A 19,851-nucleotide genomic window follows, 5' to 3' on the forward strand; every position below is an offset into this window, starting at 1 on the left:
AATTGAGCACCAAAATCTTGAGGCACTGAACATCACAATTTTTCTGAATTTATACCTCTGCATTGCACACTCCTTAATCATCAGAATTCCTCCCAGCCAGCCAGGAAGATACTGTGGGAGATGTAGGAAGGATCTGATAGAGGGAGGGATCCTATTCCTGCATTCCAAACCAGTTCACTCATATCCTAGTTAAGCGGTTCTCAAACTGGAGTACCCCAGGGTGTCCGCGGGCCCCGCTGATAAACTCCTCCCCTTCCTTACCAGCACCTCCTGCATGCCAGAGAACAGCTGTTCAGCGGCGTGCAGGAGGTGCTGGGAAAGAGGGGGAGGAGCAGGGATGGGGTGCGCTCAGAGGAGGGGTGGAATCATGTCTGGGTCTGCCGGCCTTGTTGATCAACTCCAGCGTTCAGCAGCGTGCAGGAGGCGCAGGGATGGGGCGTGCTTGGGGGAGGGAGCGAGAAGAGGAGGAGCAGGGGTGGGGTCTTGGGGGAGGGGCGGAGTGGGGACGGAGCATGGGGCTGAGCGGGGGGACTTGGGAGTCGGAAAATTTTAAAATCAAAATGGGGGTCCTCAGGTTGCTAAAGTTTGAGAACTGTCCTAATTCATTGTGCGTATGGTTTGGAGCTAATAATAATTAATGGAGATATCCCATCTCCTAGAACTGGAAGGGACCTTGAAAGGTCATCGAGTCCAGCCCCCTGCCTTCACTAGAAGGACCAAGTACTGATTTTGCCCCAGATCCCCAAGTGGCCCCCTTAAGGATTGAACTCACAACCCTGGGTTTAGCAGACCAATGCTCAAACCACTGAGCTATCCCTCCCCCCAAAGGAGGGATAGCTAGGCAGTTCTAAGATGAGTTCTCACTTCTTTCCCATCAGTCATGATAATTCATTGCTCTTTAAAATCCTTATTTAGAGAGGCTTCACATCAATACCTCTAAAAGGTTCCACGGTTGTTCTTTTTCGAGTATTGGTCCCTCTGGGTATTCTCTGTATGGTGTGCGTGCACTCTGTTCACTTGGGACCAAAAGTTCTTCAGTAGCAGTGTCTGTTAATCTGTGCCTACATGCCTCCTCATGTTGAAAACCGCTGGCATAGATGGCATTGTGGACCAACCACCTCTTCAGTTCCTTTTCTACAGCTCATGGTCTGGGATGAAATACTCGTGTGTCTGTATTCTATTCTTTCACTTGACATTTATCTTTAAATAATTGTAAATAGTTATTTCATTTTTACTTTTGGTTATCTTAAGTCTAGTTTACTTAGGGTTAAGGTGGGTGGTGGGTTCCTTTCTCACCATGTCCCTCCATGACAATGGGGCCTTATCCTTCAGGATTCTGCTAGTTCAAAGCTTGCCTTGCAGGTAACAAACAGTGAACCCGAACACCTGGGTTCCCCAGAGATATCTCCCTGCAGTGTCCAGCCCTCTCCTGAAACATTCATAATAGTTATTAAGTTTGGTGCTTTTTATAAGACATAATATACTGCAGCCTGTTCGCTGAACTGGTGCACTGAATTGGTTTATAGTAAAAGTTTATTTAGCAAAAAGATCTAGAATTAAGCGATACCAAATATAAGGAATAAAGGGCTACAAACAAAAAGTAAAAATACGCTTTTAAGACTGAAACTTAATTTCAGCAAGTTAGTCTTTGCCTAAACAGATTTCTCATCTAAATTCAGTTCCCAGAGACTTCAATCTCGTTAGTTGAAGGATTCACTTTTCTTAGATGTACAAGAGTTCTGGCTTCTTGTATCTGCCCAGTAATGCATACTAAAATGGCTTTCTGTTTCTTCTGATGTCTCCCAAAGTTCTTTGACACGGTTACAAAAGAAAGGAAGGCTTCCTGCTGTTCTTCCCTTCCTGTTGACTTTCCATTCCTCTGCGGATTCCTATGTAAAAAGGGCTTCCATTGTTTTGATTCCATAATGTTTAATTTACATTGGAGACAGATCCCTCCTGTGGAGGAGAAAACTAGTTTTTCCCTTGTGTTTGGTCACAGACTTTGAAGCATAATATCAGTGAGTATCCATAACTCCTCATATAGTGTTAATGTGTACATTTCACCATGATATGAATCACCATTGCGTCACAGGCTTTCTTAAAAGACCTTAATTGATGCACTTTTATTTTGTATAAAATTAGTATATTTAATTGCTTATCATTTGAAGTTTAGACTCCCTGTCTTTATAGACCAGTAAACCTTTGAAATGTATTCTCAGATTAAGTTGGTCTCTCCTAGTGCGGTATAGATGACACACTATCTTCCCCCTCCTTGTTAGCTTATATGTAAACGTATTTGCATGGTCATCAGGAAGAGACAAAGCTGGTCAGACAAGCATATACACATTCTTTTGTCTAAAACAGATTGGGATTGTGCATTGTTTGACAAACACATTTTAATAACAGAATTCTAGTACATATTTATAACTTTGCACATGCCTCATACATACACCATGCAATAATATTAATGATCAGTGAGTTAGTAGTTTTCCAGTGAGATATTGCATACCATGTTTTGGGTATCTATCATGACAACAGTGTGTTAGATGTAGTGAGTATGTCAGGTCTGACAAGAGTTGCTAACACAGAGTAGTAAACCACCAGTGGGCCTTTGTGTCAGAGACATCTGGGGCCAGATTTACACAATTGTTGAGCACTCACAATTGCAACTGAAGTTGATTGGAGTTGTTCTTTGAACATATAAAGTGCTCTAAAGTGCTAAGTGCTTTTGAAAAATCAGGCCTTAGTTGACTGTAGTTGGATGCCCAATATTACTGGACAGTTTTGACAGTTCTAGCCTTAATCATCTTGTGCCTCAGTTTCTCATCTGTAAAATGTAGATGATTATACTATCTAATCTCACAGAGGTGTTGCAAAGACAAATTCATTAATATTTGAGAAGCACTCAGTTACTGTGATGAGAATACTACAGAAATGCCCATTCGTAAATTAATAATTTTGTGTTTGGTGCAGGATTTGGATAGTATCTGTTGAATAAGGCCTGGGACCATACATTGAATATGGAGACTAAAAAGTGTTGAATAAGTACTGTGGCAGAGTTCCAACCTTGTCCCCATGGGTCCCGCACTTCTAGCCGGTTTATGCTAGCCTCAGTGGCTCACTGCGACCCTCCACGTAGCCCTTCTCTCTCTAGGTCCAGGGTTACAGTCTACTGAGCCCTTTTCATCATAAGCCAGCAAGAAGGTTGGCAAGAGAACTCCCACAGTCCCTGTTGTCTCTAGGGCTTATTTCAGAACTGTTTAGCCTCCTGTCCTGACAGGGGCCGGTCTTCCTTCCCAGGAGGTGTTTCTGTAGTGGCAGGTTGGGGGGAACCCGGGCCCGCCCTCTACTCCAGATTCCAGCCCAGGGACCTAATGGTAGCAGCTGTTGGCAGCCAACCTTTCACTGCCAGAGTTGCTACATTTCCCTGGGCGACTTCCCCACAGCTCTCCTGCTTCTCCCTTACCTTAGGGCTCTGTAGTAGTTCCGGGGTGGGGCTCGTCCCCTCCAGGGGCTCCTGGGCGCCTACAAAACTAATAGCAGTCAGGGCCCAGACCTTTGGGCAGGGGTTGAGCTCACAATTGGCAGTTCAGAGCTCAGGCCCTTATGGAGGGGCTGAGCACACAATTGGCAGTTCAGAGCTCAGGCCCTTATGCAGGGGCTGAGCACACAATTAACAGCTCCGGCCCTGGGTCAGGGCGGGGCAGCAAACCAATAGTCAGTCAGCAGCCCAGGCCCCTTGGACAAGGAGGAGGAGAGACTGCCACCCGGCACGGGCTGGCAGGGGGGAACACAGGCCCACCCACTCCACTGTGTTCCAGCCCGGGGCCCTATCCGCAGCAGTCCGTCTGCCGCGCAGTCAGTGGGGATCCTGACCGCAACACACTGACTTGGGTTCGGGGTCTGCTATCCCCGGGCCACTTCCTATCTCCTCCTCCATGGGTACCTGTTCCCCTTGAGTTCCGTCTGCTGGGTCGCAGATCATGGGCTCCTCCAGGCCCCGAGCAGCAGGTAGGTCTGTCGCTCCCTCCGGGCCCTCGGCGGGGGGAAGCTCAGCCCGCTCCTCAGGATACCGGGCTCTCGGCAGGCTCGGTCAGTCCTCCTCAGGATACCGGGCTCTCGGCAGGCTCAGGTCCGCGGGAGCTCGGGCACCAGCGTCTGTCCTCTCCCGCTGCCGGCCAGCTACTGAGCGCTGTGGCCTGGCCTTTCTACTTCCTGTCCCGCCCCCTGACATCCGGGGGGCGGGGACAGGCCGCGGTGGCTCCGCCCACTCTGGCGGCTGTTCTGGCTCGTCCCCTCCAGGGGCGCCTGGGAGCCAAGGCGCCCCGCTACAGGCTCCCTTACCGATGGTTTGAGGGTATCTTCATTAACCACCTCTTCAGTCGCACTTCCTCTCCTCTGGCTACCTGGCTCTCCCCAGCCTGACTGGAGTGAGCCCTTTTATAGTATCAAAGGGGCCTTAATTAGAGTCAGGTGTTCACATTACCTTAATGGACTCACCTGACTCTTTGCAGGTTAATTGGAGTCAGGTGTTCTCATTAACCTACAGCAGCCCCTGCTCTGGTCGGTCAGGGAACAGAAAACTGTTAATCCAGTGGCCAGTATATCTGCCTTCGACTACTTTGTTGTACCCAACTGGCCTGGGTCTATCACAGTACCCATTCACTGAAGAAGGCAGGGGTCCTACGTGAGTGTGTAATTAAAGATTTTATTGTAATACATAGTTACAATGGGACAGAATTAAGATTGTATGGGTAGCCTTAATAGTGGCATTTTCTAACTTTTGAAGGCTTGATATTGCTATCTTAATGTTCTTTTAATGTACTTTTAGGATGGAATATAATATATATAGTACATTGAATTCCTATCTGTGTTTTTTTCTCCCCCTCAGGGAGGCTGCAAGTCTCTTATAATCCTTAGTTGTTACTGCTTTAATGCTTATTTGCAAATTAATAATTTAGTTTTAAAACTGTAAAAGGCATCCAGTTTAATATCTCTAGGGTTTTTGTATAATATTTAATGTAGCATGGATTTTTAAAAAAAACGTGTAACAAATATGCACACTAACTGATCCAGTACCCATAATTATCACTTATTATTAGTGCCCTGTTTCTGGTAAACATCTGTAAACCAAGTAGAAAGTAGATTCTTGGAGGGAATCCTGACAATATCTAAAGACAGAGACAGTATATCATAATTCACAGTTTCTGGATAAAAATTCCCTTTAAACTAATGTTTAGTGAGAACTATTTCTTTTTGTACCCAGTTTTATTTTAGCTTAGTTTCTTTCAATGCCCAACTTGTAAGTGTATTTCATTAGAAACATTCTGTCATTCAAGGCTGGGGAAGCTAAAGGGAGCCTCAAGACAACCTGCATTGGAATTTAAACATTAGTCACTCATGTTTGTTCAAGTGTGACATAGATGAAAACCTATCTATTTAGAGTCTGACCTTGTCCATTGAAGAAATGCAATTTACAGGTTAAAAAAAAAAAGTTCATGATGTAATAAAGTAGACCAGTAAAGACCTTTATTAAATTGTACAGCAGAACATTTGACCAATTTAAAATTTAGACAGACACAACATGACATTTCATTGAAAGTGTAGACAAGAATGCAAGCGTATAGGAATCTGAGCCATGATGCTTAAATGGTTTAACTGTAATCCTGTTATGCACTCTCTTTAAATTCAACCACATACTTGAAGGTTAGAGTTAATCTAGCAGAATGTTCTTTCTTGTCAGCAATGAAAGAAGCTTGCAAACCATTTTCCAAAAAAAGTCTTTAGGAAACGTTTTCAAGGAGTTCATACAAAAGCCAGTGCAGAGTTATGCACATTATTATTTACCTTGTCATGATCACCATTGGTACAGATAGATGGGTGTTTGTGTACTTGGTCCATCAGACACATGGTGTCCAATTAGGATACAGGAATTTTTGTTCCCAGCTCCTCCCCTTCTAGGTGCCCCCATCATTCCTTGACTCAGACCAAAGAAACAGCTAGTGTATCATGCTGAGATGCCATTTTGGATCCTCTACTGGTAAGAGACAAGCCAGCTGGAAGCTACAAGCACTGTGCTGGATGAAAGTCTACTCTTTAGTCCCCAATTGTGGGTCCCTTGTACATGAGTTCTCAGATACAGAGATTTTGCTCCTTTGTCTTCTCCATATGGAGTCTCCTGTGCGGGCAAAGCCAAGTAAAATGCCACTGTGCTTCATCTCCCCCTGCAGAACTGGCAGTTTCTTTCAGGCTACACCACAGCAGGAGGAAAATGGGGAGAGTTCCTATGAGGTGCCAGTGATTCAGGGGGAGGCGGTCATGATAACTATGTGGTCTTTTCCTCACGGTGAATTCCATGACCCCTTTCAGCACTCGGCTGTTCACAGGAGATAGGCAGAAGATGCATGAATGGTGCAAGGTATGAAATGGCGTCAGTGAGGGCAAGCTTTGAAGAGGAGGACAGAAATGGAGGAGTGTAGCAAAGTCGAAGACTCACCAGCACGGCGCCTCCTGCTGGTCGTCTTGGGAATTAGCTCAACTCCAGCTCCAGAGTGCCCTCTGTGGGACGGTGGCTCGCCTGCCTCAGACCCCGTGTCCCTCTTGGACCCTGGTGTCCCTTTACCTTGGGGTTCTGTCCCAACAGTACCCCCTCACTCTGGGTCTCCCCTCCCAGGGGAACGCCCAACCCACTATACCTACCTTGCCTCAGTGGCTACTGCCAGTCATCATCTAGCCCCCTCTCACTGGGGCAAACTGCAGTCTCTAATGGCCACTCACCATTGGCAAGGGGGTCGGACCAGCTGCCTCTGCCTAACCCCAGGCTACACCTTTGTAGCCCTAGTACCTTTGTAGGCCTTCAACAAAGCCTGCAGCCTGGGGGTTTACCAGGCTGGAGCTCCCCTTGCCCTTTTCCCCAGCACTGCTTTGCTTCAGGTACCTTGCTCCCAGGCAGCTAGCCCTTCCCACTCCAATGCTGGAGTGAGACTCCTTCAGCTCCTGGCTCCCAGCCCTCTTATCAGGGCCAGCTGGGCCCTGATTGAGCTGACCACACCCGTGATCAGCTACTCCCTCAGCTGCTCTCACTGCTTATCCCAGCCACAGCTGTCTCCAGGGCTGCTTTTAATCCCTGTTCTGCGGCAGCTGCCCCACTACAAGGAGGTATGGATTTACAGTGTTGTGCACCAACACACCCTGAAATTCTCCCTCTTTTTCCAACTCTGCACCAAAAAGTTATGAGAATCTGAAAATGTTATGAGCAGTTCATGTTAGAAGGGCTATGTATCATTTAACCCCTTGACGAGTTGACCCAGTGACTTCTTTGCTTTGACCTCACATAGGAGATGGTTGAACAGGAATAAGGCTGCAATTTAGTTGTGGAGGTCACGGAAGTCATGGATTTTGTGACTTCCAAAGACCACCATGACTTCAGCCAGCGCTGGCTGGGAGCTGCAGGGTTCTGTGCCGCCTGCGAAGGCAGGGAGCTGTGGGATACCCCCGCTGCCGCGGGTGACAGAGGGGACCCCAGGAGGCAGGTGGGGGATGCCTACAGCTTGGAGCTGCCAGTGGAGGGGACCCTGGAGCTCCCAGCCTGCCCACAGCTGCCAATGGGGCCTCATTTTGTCATGGATATTTTTAGTAAAAGTTAGAGACAGGTCACAGGCTTCCATGAATTTTTCATTATTGACCATGACCTGTCCAAGACTTTTACTAAAAATATCCGTGACAAAATCTTAGCCTTAAACATGAGTCATGACTGCATTACCTTGTTTACTAGTCTTTCATCTCCCCTGTTTTTAATCACAGCTAATTTCCTTGACAATACTTCTAAAGTAAAAATAAATAAATAAAATAAATAAAATCTAAAAATCAGGTGTGCATGTTGATTTTTGAGCACATTCCATGAAAGCTGCCAAGGGTAGAGCTCAAACGTATAGTACTTCATTATAGCTCAGTTTCAGTGGCCATAGTGTGTCATCGTGTACATTTCGCTCTCTTAGTTAGTCTGTTTACTCCATGTTGGAGTAACAAATTCTGTCCTCAGTATCTTTTCACTATTACTTCCTCAAAGGGGGCAATGGTTGCTGATCAATAGCTAAAATAAATTCAAAGGGATGATACCAATTTGGGGGGAACAGAGCTATAGTTTTAGCTCCAGGTGTGTATAAAGAAAGTTATAAGAACCATGTTTTATAAACACATTTTTTGGGTGGAGCTGTATCTCGAAACCCCCTCTCTCAAATGACCTCATAATTGTACCACTAACCCTGTGCTCCTTGCACCCCTATGATTTATGGCAAACTGCAAGACAAACCGAACCAGCATGTAGATTTTAGAGTACTTAATATAGTCATCTTTTAAACAGTAAGCCACTCTCCACTTTATCTGTAGGAAAGCTGCCACTCCACTATAATGACTAGGCCAAATGGCCACATCCAAAATTGTTAAATGCCATCAAATAAGAGGTGTGACAACTTCTTGGCTCGTAGGGCATAAGCATCTGCCTCAGAAATTTGTGAGGAGACTACCTGGTCATCTCACACCTTCATCTGGCATTAACAATTTTATCAGTCTTTGCTGACATTTGTTGATTGCTGTGTGCACCAACCACCGCATACCTTCTGGCCTTTGAGAGGACAGCCCTACAGGAGGCCTGGCCTCGAGATCAATGGTCTGGCATCCTTGCCCCATTCCTGTGTGGGGAGGCCCAGAAGGCCTACCATGATCTGCCTGAAGAGGCTGCGGCAGACTACCCCCAGCTGAAAGCAGAGATCCTGGCCAGATCTGGGGTAACAACAGCAGTGCGGACCCAGCAGTATCACGGTTGGAGGTACCAGGAAGACAAAACCCTGCGGTCCCAATTGTATGACCTCATCCATCTCACACGAAAGTGGTTGCAAACAGAGTCCTGCAGTCCGGAAGAGATACTAGCGGTTCTGGTCATCGACCGATACATGAGGGGACTACCACCAGACCTTCCTGCTTGGGTAAGCCAGAACGAACCCTCCACCTATGACGAGGTTGTCGCCCTGGTAGAGAGGCGAAGGACAGCGAGGGAGCTGACCCGACCAGTTAAGGAAGAGGCACCCCGGGTAAAACTAGCAGCACCAAGCCCTAAAGTTCGGGTGACTAGGCAACCAGGAGGGCCCAGGTGGAAAAAGAGAGAGGCTGAAGGCCCATCAGAGGCCACAAAGAGTCGGAGCACTGAGAGAGAAGAGGATCGTGATGTTAGACTGCCCAAACCAAGAGACCGGGGAACGCCTAGGGCTCCATACAGATGTTATGCCTGCGGGGAGTGGGGACACGTAACTGCACAGTGTCCCAATGCTGAGGAGCCTATACAGTGTAACCTGGGGAACTGGGCAGATCCATGTTCCCTAATCCACCTTGTGGGGGGTCTCACTAACCCCACATATGTATACCAGACCAGTGAAACTAAATGGGGTAGGGACCACGGCACTGGTTGATTGGGGGAGTTCTATCACGCTTATCTCAGGGAAGCCCATGAAGCGTAGTCAGCTGCTGCAGGCTAAATGTACAGGGATAACATGTGTCCATGGGACAGTTAGTTACTACCCCACCATCCCAGTAAAAATCGAGATCCAAGGGAACACTACTGAGGTAGCAGCAGGTGTAGTCCCTAAACTCCCATACTCGGTGCTCATAGGGAGGGACTTCCCACGGTTTGGAAACTTACTCCCAGTAGGGGGATTGGAGAAAGATGGGGACCCTAAAATTGGTGAGGCATCCACAGCAGGCTGTCAACCCCCAACCTTCTCTGAAATATCCCCAGATTTGTTCTCCACTCCCAGACAGGGTAGAAAGACAAAGAAGGGAAAGAAGGGCAGCTAAGGCCTTGGGAACCCGAATACTGACCCAAAGCCAGAGGGTCACTCTTGTAGGTAGGTGGACCCACGCAGCGGAAAAGGAGGCCACGCAGGAGGGAGAAGCACCTGAGTCTGACCCCCACCCTAATGCTTCTGAACCAGAAGAGGCAACAGAGACTGGGCCCCTAGATCTTGGGCAGATTAGCCCCGGGAGAGGAAATTTTGGACGGGACCAGGCAGAAGACCCAAGGTATGACAACATTAGGAAGGAGGTGACTGAAATAGATGGAGTCCCCGTGGAAGGGAAAACCCAGGGACCAGGACCCTACTTCATAATGAAGAAGGATCTCTTATACCGGGTTGCACCAGTACAGGGGCAGAAGGTACAGCAGATCCTAGTACCTCAAAAACACCAGAACGCTATATTAAGTCTGGCTCATAGTCCTCTTTTGGGCGGGCATTTGGGGGTAGAGAAGACCCTGGCACGAGTCCTACAACGGTTCTTCTGGCCCGGAGTACATGAAGAAGTGCGGAGCTACTGTGCCTCCTGCCCGGAGTGTCAGCTGCACAGTCCCCGTCCCCACTTGAGGGCACCTTTAGTACCCCTTCCCATCATAGAGGTCCCCTTCGAGCGAATAGCCATGGACCTAGTGGGACCCCTGGAAAAGACGGCTCGGGGCCACCAATATATACTTGTTGTTTTGGACTATGCTACTCGCTACCCAGAAGCCGTGCCCCTGCGGAACACGGCCTCTAAACCTATAGCCAAAGAGCTGGTGGGGATCTTTGCCCGAATGGGGCTACCGAAGGAGATATTAACCGACCAAGGAACGCCATTTATGTCAAAGCTAATGAAGGACCTCTGTATGCTGCTCCATATACATACCCGGAGAACTTCGGTCTACCATACACAGACTGATGGGTTGGTAGAAAGGTTTAACCAAATCCTCAAGGCTATGATAAGGAAGGTGGTAAGTCGGGACGGGAAGGATTGGGACACCCTACTACCCTACCTTATGTTCTCTATCCAGGAAGTACCTCAGGCCTCAACTGGGTTTTCCCCCTTCGAGTTATTATACGGGCGTCACCCCCATGGCATGCTAGATATCGCCAAAGAGATCTGGGAAGAGGAACCCAATGAGGGGAGAAATATAATAGAGCATGTAATGCAGATGCGAGACCGGATAGCCCGGGTTACCCCTATTGTACGGGAACATTTGGAGAAGGCACAGGAGGCCCAGCGAACCCATTACAATCACCAGGCAAAAGTGCGACAGTTCCAACCAGGGGATCGGGTTATGGTGTTGGTACCCACGGCAGAAAGCAAGCTTCTGGCCCAATGGCAGGGGCCCTATGAGGTGGTTGAACCCATGGGGGAAGTAACCTACAAGGTGCGGCAGCCAGGACGCAGAAAACAAGAACAGATTTATCACGTTAACCTTCTGAAACCCTGGCATGCACAACGGTCCAAAAAGACCTAACCCAGGAAAACAAGCCTTCCAAACAGGTGAGAGTGTCTCCCGATTTAACACCAGACCAGAAGAATGAGGTGTCTGAGATGATCTTCCGGAACCAAGATGTGTTCTCGACAAAACCGGGTCGAACAACCGAGACATATCACCACATCGTCACGAACCCTGGGGCCAGAGTAACAATGAGGCCCTATCGGGTGCCAGCAACAAAAAGGGAGGAAATAAAAGCAGAAGTAAAAAAAATGCAGGAGTTGGGGATCATCAAAGAATCCCACAATCAGTGGTCCAGCCCAATTGTGCTGATGCCCAAACCTGATGGCACCACAAGATTTTGCAACGACTTCCGGCGACTAAACGAAGTATCCCAATTTGACGCGTACCCCATACCTCGCATAGATGAGCTAGTGGACCGTCTGGGTAATGCCTGGTACTTGACTACCCTAGACTTGACAAACGGGGACTGGCAGATTCCCCTTGCAGAAGACACAAAGGAAAAGACTTTGTTCTCTACACCAGAGGGTCTTTTTCAATATACTAACATGTTTCAGAGTAGCAGCCGTGTTAGTCTGTATCCGCAAAAAGAACAGGAGTACTTGTGGCACCTTAGAGACTAACAAATTTAGTTCACCTGCACATCTACCAATGTGATATATGCCATCATGTGCCAGCAATGCCCCTCTGCCATGTACATTGGCCAAACCAGACAGTCTCTACGCAAAAGAATTAATGGACACAAATCTGACATCAGGAATCCTAATACTCAAAAACCAGTGGGAGAACACTTTAACCTGTCTGGTCATTCAATGTCAGACCTGCGGGTGGCTATCTTACAACAGAAAAACTTCAAAAACAGACTCCAACGAGAGACTGCTGAGCTGGAATTGATATGCAAACTAGACACAATCAACTCAGGATTGAATAAGGACTGGGAATGGCTGAGCCATTACAAACATTGAATCTATCTCCCCTTGTAAGTATTCTCACACTTCTTCTCAAACTGTCTGTACTGGGCTAGCTTGATTATCACTTCAAATTTTTTTTTTCTCTTACTTAATTGGCCTCTCAGAGTTGGTAAGACAACTCCCACCTGTTTACGCTCTCTGTATGTGTGTATATATATCTCCTCAATATTTATTCCACTCTATATGCATCCGAAGAAGTGGGCTGTAGTCCACGAAAGCTTATGCTCTAATAAATTTGTTAGTCTCTAAGGTGCCACAAGTACTCCTGTTCTTTTTTCAATATACTGTCCTCCCTTTTGGACTACATGGGGCCCCAGCTACCTTCCAGCGCCTCATGGACAAGCTATTACACCCGCATAACAGTTATGCTGCTGCCTACTTGGACGATGTGGTCATTCATACCCCAGACTGGGAAACCCACCTGGAGAAGGTGGAGGCAGTCCTTGATACCTTCAGGTGAGCTGGCCTTACAGCAAACCCTGCCAAATGCGCGGTAGGGTTTACAGAGGCCAAATATCTTGGCTACATTGTGGGAAAAGGTTTGGTAAAACCCCAAGTGAACAAGTTAGAGGCCATCCAAAATTGGCCCCAACCAAGTCGCAAGAAACAAGTCCGGGCGTTCCTAGGTGTGGTGGGGTATTACCGATGATTTATCCCCCACTTTGCCACAAGGGCAAGCCCCCTGACAGACCTAGTGAAAGCCTGTGGACCTGATCTGGTGAGATGGTCTGACGCAGCAGAGGAAGCATTCACAGACCTACGGACTGCCCTCTGCAGTAACCCCGTACTGATAGCCCCTGATTTCACCAAGGAGTTTATCTTGCAGACGGATGCATCGGATGTAGGGTTGGGGGCCGTTTTATCACAGATGGTCGGGGAGGAGGAACATCCAATTCTATAACTCAGTCGGAAACTCCTTCCAAGGGAACAAAAATATGCAGTGGTGGAGAGAGAATGCCTCGCTGTAAAATGGGCCATGGAAACATTGCACTACTACCTGCTCGGGCGCAGATTTGTCCTCGTGACTGACCATGCCCCTCTTCAATGGATTCAAAGGAGAAGAACACAAGGGTGACCAGATGGTTCTTATCCCTCCAACCTTTCCAGTTCCGTGTGCAACACAGAGCAGGGAGCCGTCATGGCAACGCCGATGGCTTGTCATGTGTGCTCTGTCTGGCATCCCAAGCTGCTCAACCCCTTGGCGTTGAGCAGGGGGGAGGGATATGTGACAGACCCAGACCAGTGGGGTACAGGAGTCTGGTAGAGGGCAAATATTCTGGTCACTGGATGAGTATTTTTCTGTTCCCTGAGTGACCAGAGCAGGGGCTGCACTAGAGTAATCAGGAACCTGCTAGAACCAGTTAAGGCAGGCAGGCTAATTAGGACACCTGGAGCCAATTAAGAAGAAGCTGCTAGAATCAATTAAGGCAGGCGAATCAGGGCACCTGGGTTTTAAAAGGAGCTCACTTCAGTTTGTGGTGTGAGTGTGAGGAGCTGGGAGCAAGAGGCGCAAGTTGCTGAGAGTGAGAGGGTGTGCTGCTGGAGGACTGAGGAGCATAAGTGTTATCAGACACCAGGAGGAAGGTCTTGTGGTGAGAATAAGGAAGGTGTTTGGAGGAGGCCATGGGGAAGTAGCCCAGGGAGTTGTAGCTGTCATGCAGCTGTTACAGGAGGCACTATAGACAGCTGCAGTCCACAGGGCCCTGGGCTGGACTCTGGAGTAGAGGGTGGGCCTGGGTTCCCCCCAAACCTCCCAATTGACCTGGACTGTGGGTTCTTCCAGAGGGGAAGGTCTCTGGGCTGTTCCCCAACCCACATGGTGAATCTCTGAGGCAAGAAAGCTGCCAATAAGTGCAGGACCCACCAAGATAGAGGAGGAACTTTGTCACAGCTCGCAGAGCTGGCTAGGTGCAGAGAGCGGTGAGAAAACTGTACCATCCAAGAGGAAGGGCAGTGGTTGCATACCTCTAGTGTTCTTTGAAGTGCTGGGATTGTGCCTCCTGAAGCAGTTTCTCCTGGAGCTTCTTTAGAGTCAGTGTAGCTCCTACATCACTTCTCTACTCAGATCTGTGAATAAATTCCACAATCTAGCACTTGATATTTCAGAAACACTGATGCCTGTCACAGATTTTTGTTTTTGTTTTTTAATTGCTGGAGTAGTAGAAGCTTGAGATACACTTTACTTTTATAGTTTTTGCCAGTTGTTGTACAATACCTAACATTTGTATTTGTTCCACTTAAAAGGCTAAGTAAAGGAACTGATGGCTCCGATAATATAAAAAGCAGATTATTACACTATATCACATTATATTATTACCGTACCGTGTGTTCAGAGGGTGCGAAGGAATCCTGCTTTTCGCTCTATGGGTGTGGAAGACCCTGAACACAGTGGAACTAGTGTGATATTTCTGCTTAGTTGGTAGACAGGAAACCCACACAGAAACTTTGTAACCCACCGCATTAAAGGCTCTCTGGGCTGAGGAAGGTACAGAGCTAATGGATCCATAGAGTAATGGATTTGTTGGCCAGAGTGCTGACTATAGGGGAGAGGATCAGCATAGTCTTGAGGAGAAACCTCAATCCTGTGGAAGTCCCCAGGCACAACCTGGTTACTTTGGCTTTGGGATGGACATAGGATGGGGCATAAGGGATATTAGCGCATCATAATCAGGAAGACTCTAATATTGAACTTTACTAGAATGATGATTAAATAGTGCTCTCATATAATTAGGAAATACTCCCTGTCCTTGCAGGTTCCTGTGGGAGATAATGGAGTGACAGTTGAGCTGCTTCCTGAAGATGATATATAATGGTGTTCAGCATAGCAGAGGGCTATTGCTAAAATATTGTGTTTAAAATTTCTTAGAAATGTTTAACATTTAATAGACTAAATCTACAGAAATTAGAAATGCAAAATACTTATTTTTCTTTAATTGGTTGTAATATAAATAATAATGTCTTTATGTCACAAATTAAATTTGATATAAAAAGAAAACAATGTAAACATTCCTATGGCTTCAGAGCTCAATTTAGAGCCCCTGGAAAGGCAGTCTAATTGGTCAGTTTTTGGAGAGCATGTTGTAGTAATTGTCCTTTTCGCTATATATTGCTCACATGGATTTCAGGTCATTTTTGTTGTTTTCTACCTTTTCATGAGAGCCTTTGTAAACAATATTTTTCTCTGTTTTACAGACAGTATGAAACAGTAGTTCCACTTGAAGATTCTGTTGTGACTGAAGTCACAGCAACGCTCCAGGAATGGGCTATCCTGTGGAAACAGCTGTATGTGGTAGGTACAGTGAGAACACTGTTTTTATTCCACCATATGTAGAAACAAGTGTTGTGTTGCACACCATTAACTTCATCTACAAAATGATTGTTGTACGTGTGGCATCTTGGGAACCTGTGGAATAATATTAGCAAATTATTCTGGGAGTGACTTTTAGAGGTAGTGAGAATCTGCAGCTGCTATTGACTACATCTGAAATTGTGGATGCTCTCAACTCTTCTGATGTCTAAAATTTCCATTACCAAAAACTGATGGTAATTTTTATTAATTAATCATTCAGCATTTTAAGGATTCTTCTGGTATCTGTGTGTGAGTAGCTCTGTTTAATAACAAACACATGAACTTCAAGGACTACCTTTAAGAACTTTTCCATAAATGACTCTGAAGGATTATTCAACACAGTTCATAAATGTAAATATTTCCTATAGCATAGCATCAGCTTTTTCAAAACTTATCTAATTGGTGCTCGAAAACAGAGAGAGCCCTAGCAAAATTAATTCTGAGTTAGATCATTGTCTCTCATCAGAAATAAAAATGTGCTAAATAAATTAAGAAGAGGCTTGTTGAGCTGATCTTCTTTTTAAATTAACTTTCTTGGTAACGTTCTTGTTTTCATTTGATGCTACATTTCATTCCAGTTTTCTGGCCACACAACATTTTGAGAAATAGCTGGTCTGATCCCATGGTCAAAGGGAACAGAAAGCAAGAAAGGCAGCTTGCATATTTGAACATTTCTTTTCATTTTCTTTTATGGTCTGTTTATCTATGATTACTGTATCTGCTGTATTAGGGCCAGAGATTCCAGGTGAGCCATGCATGAAACTTCCCTTGACTTAAAAGGAATTTCTCCATGTGTTGCTGGTGTGGCTTTGCTTCTCTATTATGCCTGAATACTAGTAGTCTATGTGCCATCTACAGTACATAATGTTACTCCTGGGGGAATTCTGCATCACTGCACATGCACAGAATTTATGTCCCCCGCAGATTTCTTTGATTCCCCACAGAAAAATGACTTTCTGACAGGGAAGCAAAGGGAAGCCACAGGAGCGGTCATGCGACCCTCCCCAGCAGTATGTTACGGGTGCACAGGGCAGCCAGCAGAGAGGCAAATCACTGTGAGGCAAGGGACGGGAGTGGGGAAGTCCTGGCTGATGGCTCCTACCCTGTGTTGGGCTCAGCTGCTAGTCCCAGCTGGGCTGGGGAGGATGGGACTTACCCTTACCCTGCATGGCATCCGGGGCAGGTCAGACCCACCCCTAGATTTTTCCCCCAACTGCAGGAAGCTCTGCAAACTTCCACTTCCCTCATCAGTGGCCTGTGCTCCCCAATGCCATGCTGGAGCCTTCACTTTTATTTGACAATACTTAAAGACGATACAGTTATTGCGGAGAAACTAAAGGAATTCTTTGCTTCAGCCTTCATGGCTGAGGATGTTAGGGAGATTCCCAAACCTGAGCCATCCTTTGTAGGTGACAAATCTGAGGAATTGTCACAGATTGAAGTGTCATTAGAGGAGTTTTTGGAATTAATTGATAAACTTAACATTAACAAGTCACCGGGACCAGATGGCATTCACCCAAGAGTTCTGAAAGAACTCAAATATGAAATTGCGGAACTATTAACTAAGGTTTATAACCTGTCCTTTAAATCAGCTTCTGTACCCAATGACTGGAAGATAGGTAATGTAACGCCAATATTTAAAAAGGGCTCTAGAGGTGATCCTGGCAATTACAGACCGGTAAGTCTAATGTTGGTACCAGGCAAATTAGTTGAAACAATAGTAAAAAATAAAATTGTGAGGCACAGAGAAGATGGGCAAAAGTCAACATGGAATACCATGACCCCCCTGGCACTACCTTTTGGGTCAGGACCCCCAATTTGAGAAATGCTGGTTTCCCCGGTGAAATCTGTATAATATAGGGTAAAAGCATACAAAAAACCAGATTTCATGGTCCGTGACGCATTTTTCGTGGCCGTGAATTTGTTAGGGCCCTACTCATGAGTCAGGGTCTGTGCTGCATTTTTAATACCTGTGTTGAAGCATGTGCTGTGGTGTCTTCACTGATGTTTTTACTTGTGCTAGCTAGATTCAGTCTACATCAGACAGGCTAGCCCGCAGACATACCCCAAGTATGAGGAAAAAACTGTTGTGTATCAAGTACCTGTGTGTGATAACTATTAGCAAATTATTTCTTGATAATAGTGATCACGGTACTTAGAGACATGCAAATCAAAATATGTAGTATCTCTCAGACTCTCTGAATAGGCTCAGCATTTTTATTAGTGTTCTTTACACAGATTTTGATTTGAAAGGCCAAGTGCATATTAATTTAAGAAGTCCTCAAACAATTAGGATGCATTGTAAGATTTGGATCTGTCTTCTGATTTGTGAGTTAGACAATAGGAATAAAGATGTGACCTTCCATCCATGTAAAATTATCTCAGTCAAAGTTGCTTGCCTTCAAATGTGTTGATCCATTTTATATATATATATTCTGGAAAAAATATTATTTTGGTGAAATGCAGAAATATGTAAATACTCTTATATTTTGAGTTAATTATGTGGTTGGTGGAAAAAAAACTTCATCTTCATAAAAAAGCTAAGTGACTGCTCTGTTTAAATAACTCATAATGCATATTATTTCTGTACCTTTTCATTTTCTTTGGGAAAAAGACTGTTTTCTTGAATCAACACCACGCTGAAATGTTTGAAATACTGTGAGATAAATTTTCTTTCTAGATATAGTATTTTTGCTATTGTGAGAAGCAGCAATGGATATTGGGATTTAAGAGAACTCACTCTTGCTTCTTTAAAAAAACATGCCATTCTAACATAGTGTTTGAAGAACATAATTTAATGTGCCATGGCTTCTCATAGAAATATCATGTCCCTTCACAAAACATTTCCCTGATATATTCTTCGTAGAATTCTATAAACCTTGGCTGTGAATCCTGAAGAGTACTTAGTGCAGTGACGTGCTTCCTTTCATAAAGCAGCCCCCACCTGTGTCTATTTGAACTCATATCTTCTAAGTGCAACCCTATTAACTTGCTAGGGAGCCCATATGTCTAGCCACCTTGCTGACAACAGAAGAATTATAACACCTAGAGGGACACTTATAACATCTATGGAAGCAGTTATTAAACTCTCTCCATCAAAATATATGGAGTCAGGGAATTTTTCTACTTGTTTTCATAAAATCTTAACTGTTCTCTTCTTTCCCTGTGCCTCTTCCCCACACACAATGTTACCCCTATGTAGTCCACTGTGGGGAGTGGCTCTGTGACGTTGCACTCCATATTTTTATAAAAATATGTTTATAAGTGTGGATATGATGTAACTGGAATATGGTTTACGCAAAAAGTCTCTTGTAAGGTATCATTACAAAGCTTATAATCTACTGAGTGTGGTCACCCTATTTGTATGAATGTATCATTCTTGTATCTGAAGCTAGGAATATGAAATATAACTCTGAGGTCCTATTGTAATTTTGCAAAGTGTGGGCCATTAATAGTGGTTTGGAATCTTGATAGCTCCCATTAACCAGGACAATTGGTTATAAATGGCTCTGTTTACTTGTAAGACTTACTGTATAGGTGTGTGCCAGCGAGTGGGTAATGAAGTCTCACAGGACATGTAATCATGTCATCTGAACTGGAATCCATCTTTAACCTGTTGCTTTTCCATTTAGATGGAAGGGTGGGAACCCAGAGAGAGAGCCAAAGCTATTAAAGGGGGTGGAACAGAACAAAGGGGGTCACCGTCATGTTGAATCCCCTGCTTTTCACCTAAGATGCCTGCTGGAACTAACAAGGTCTGTACCAGGGGAAAGGATTGGGCCCAGAGTAGAAAGGAATCTAATCTGTGAAAGAAGCTTATTGGAACATCTCTGAGGGTGAGATTTACCTGTATTCAGTTTCTTAATGTATTAGGCTTAGACTTGCGTGTTTTTGCTTTATTTTACTTGGTGACTTCCTTTGTTCTGTCTGTTATTACTGGGACCACTTAAATCCTACTTTTTATTCTTAATGAAATCACTTGTTTATTATTGAACCCAGAGTAAGTGATTAATACCCGGGGGAGCAAACAGCAGTGCATATCTCTGTATCAGTGTTATAGAGGGCAGACAATTTGAGTTTACACTGTATAAGCTTTATACAGAGTAAAACGGATTTATTTGGGGTTTGGATCTCATTGGGAGCTGGGTTTCTGGGTGCTGGAGACAGGAGTACCTGCTGAGTGGTTTTCAGTTAAAGTCTGCAGCTTTGGGGACGTGGTTCAGACCCTGGGTCTGTGCTGCAGC

At 45.5% G+C, this 19,851-nt stretch overlaps 1 protein-coding gene across 1 annotated transcript in view; it reads left to right on the plus strand.

The window, feature by feature from the left end:
- LOC117880099 (dedicator of cytokinesis protein 3-like) overlaps positions 1 to 19,851 on the plus strand; it is a 252,869-nt gene that overhangs the window by 205,518 nt on the left and 27,500 nt on the right. The window contains exon 5 of the mRNA XM_034775833.1: positions 15,451 to 15,547. Within this exon, the coding sequence (XP_034631724.1) occupies positions 15,451 to 15,547 (97 nt within the window). The remainder of the gene's footprint in view (positions 1 to 15,450; positions 15,548 to 19,851) is intronic.

This window comes from Trachemys scripta, chromosome 7 (assembly GCF_013100865.1).
Source record: "Trachemys scripta elegans isolate TJP31775 chromosome 7, CAS_Tse_1.0, whole genome shotgun sequence".
In the NCBI taxonomy this organism is placed as follows: domain Eukaryota; kingdom Metazoa; phylum Chordata; order Testudines; family Emydidae; genus Trachemys; species Trachemys scripta.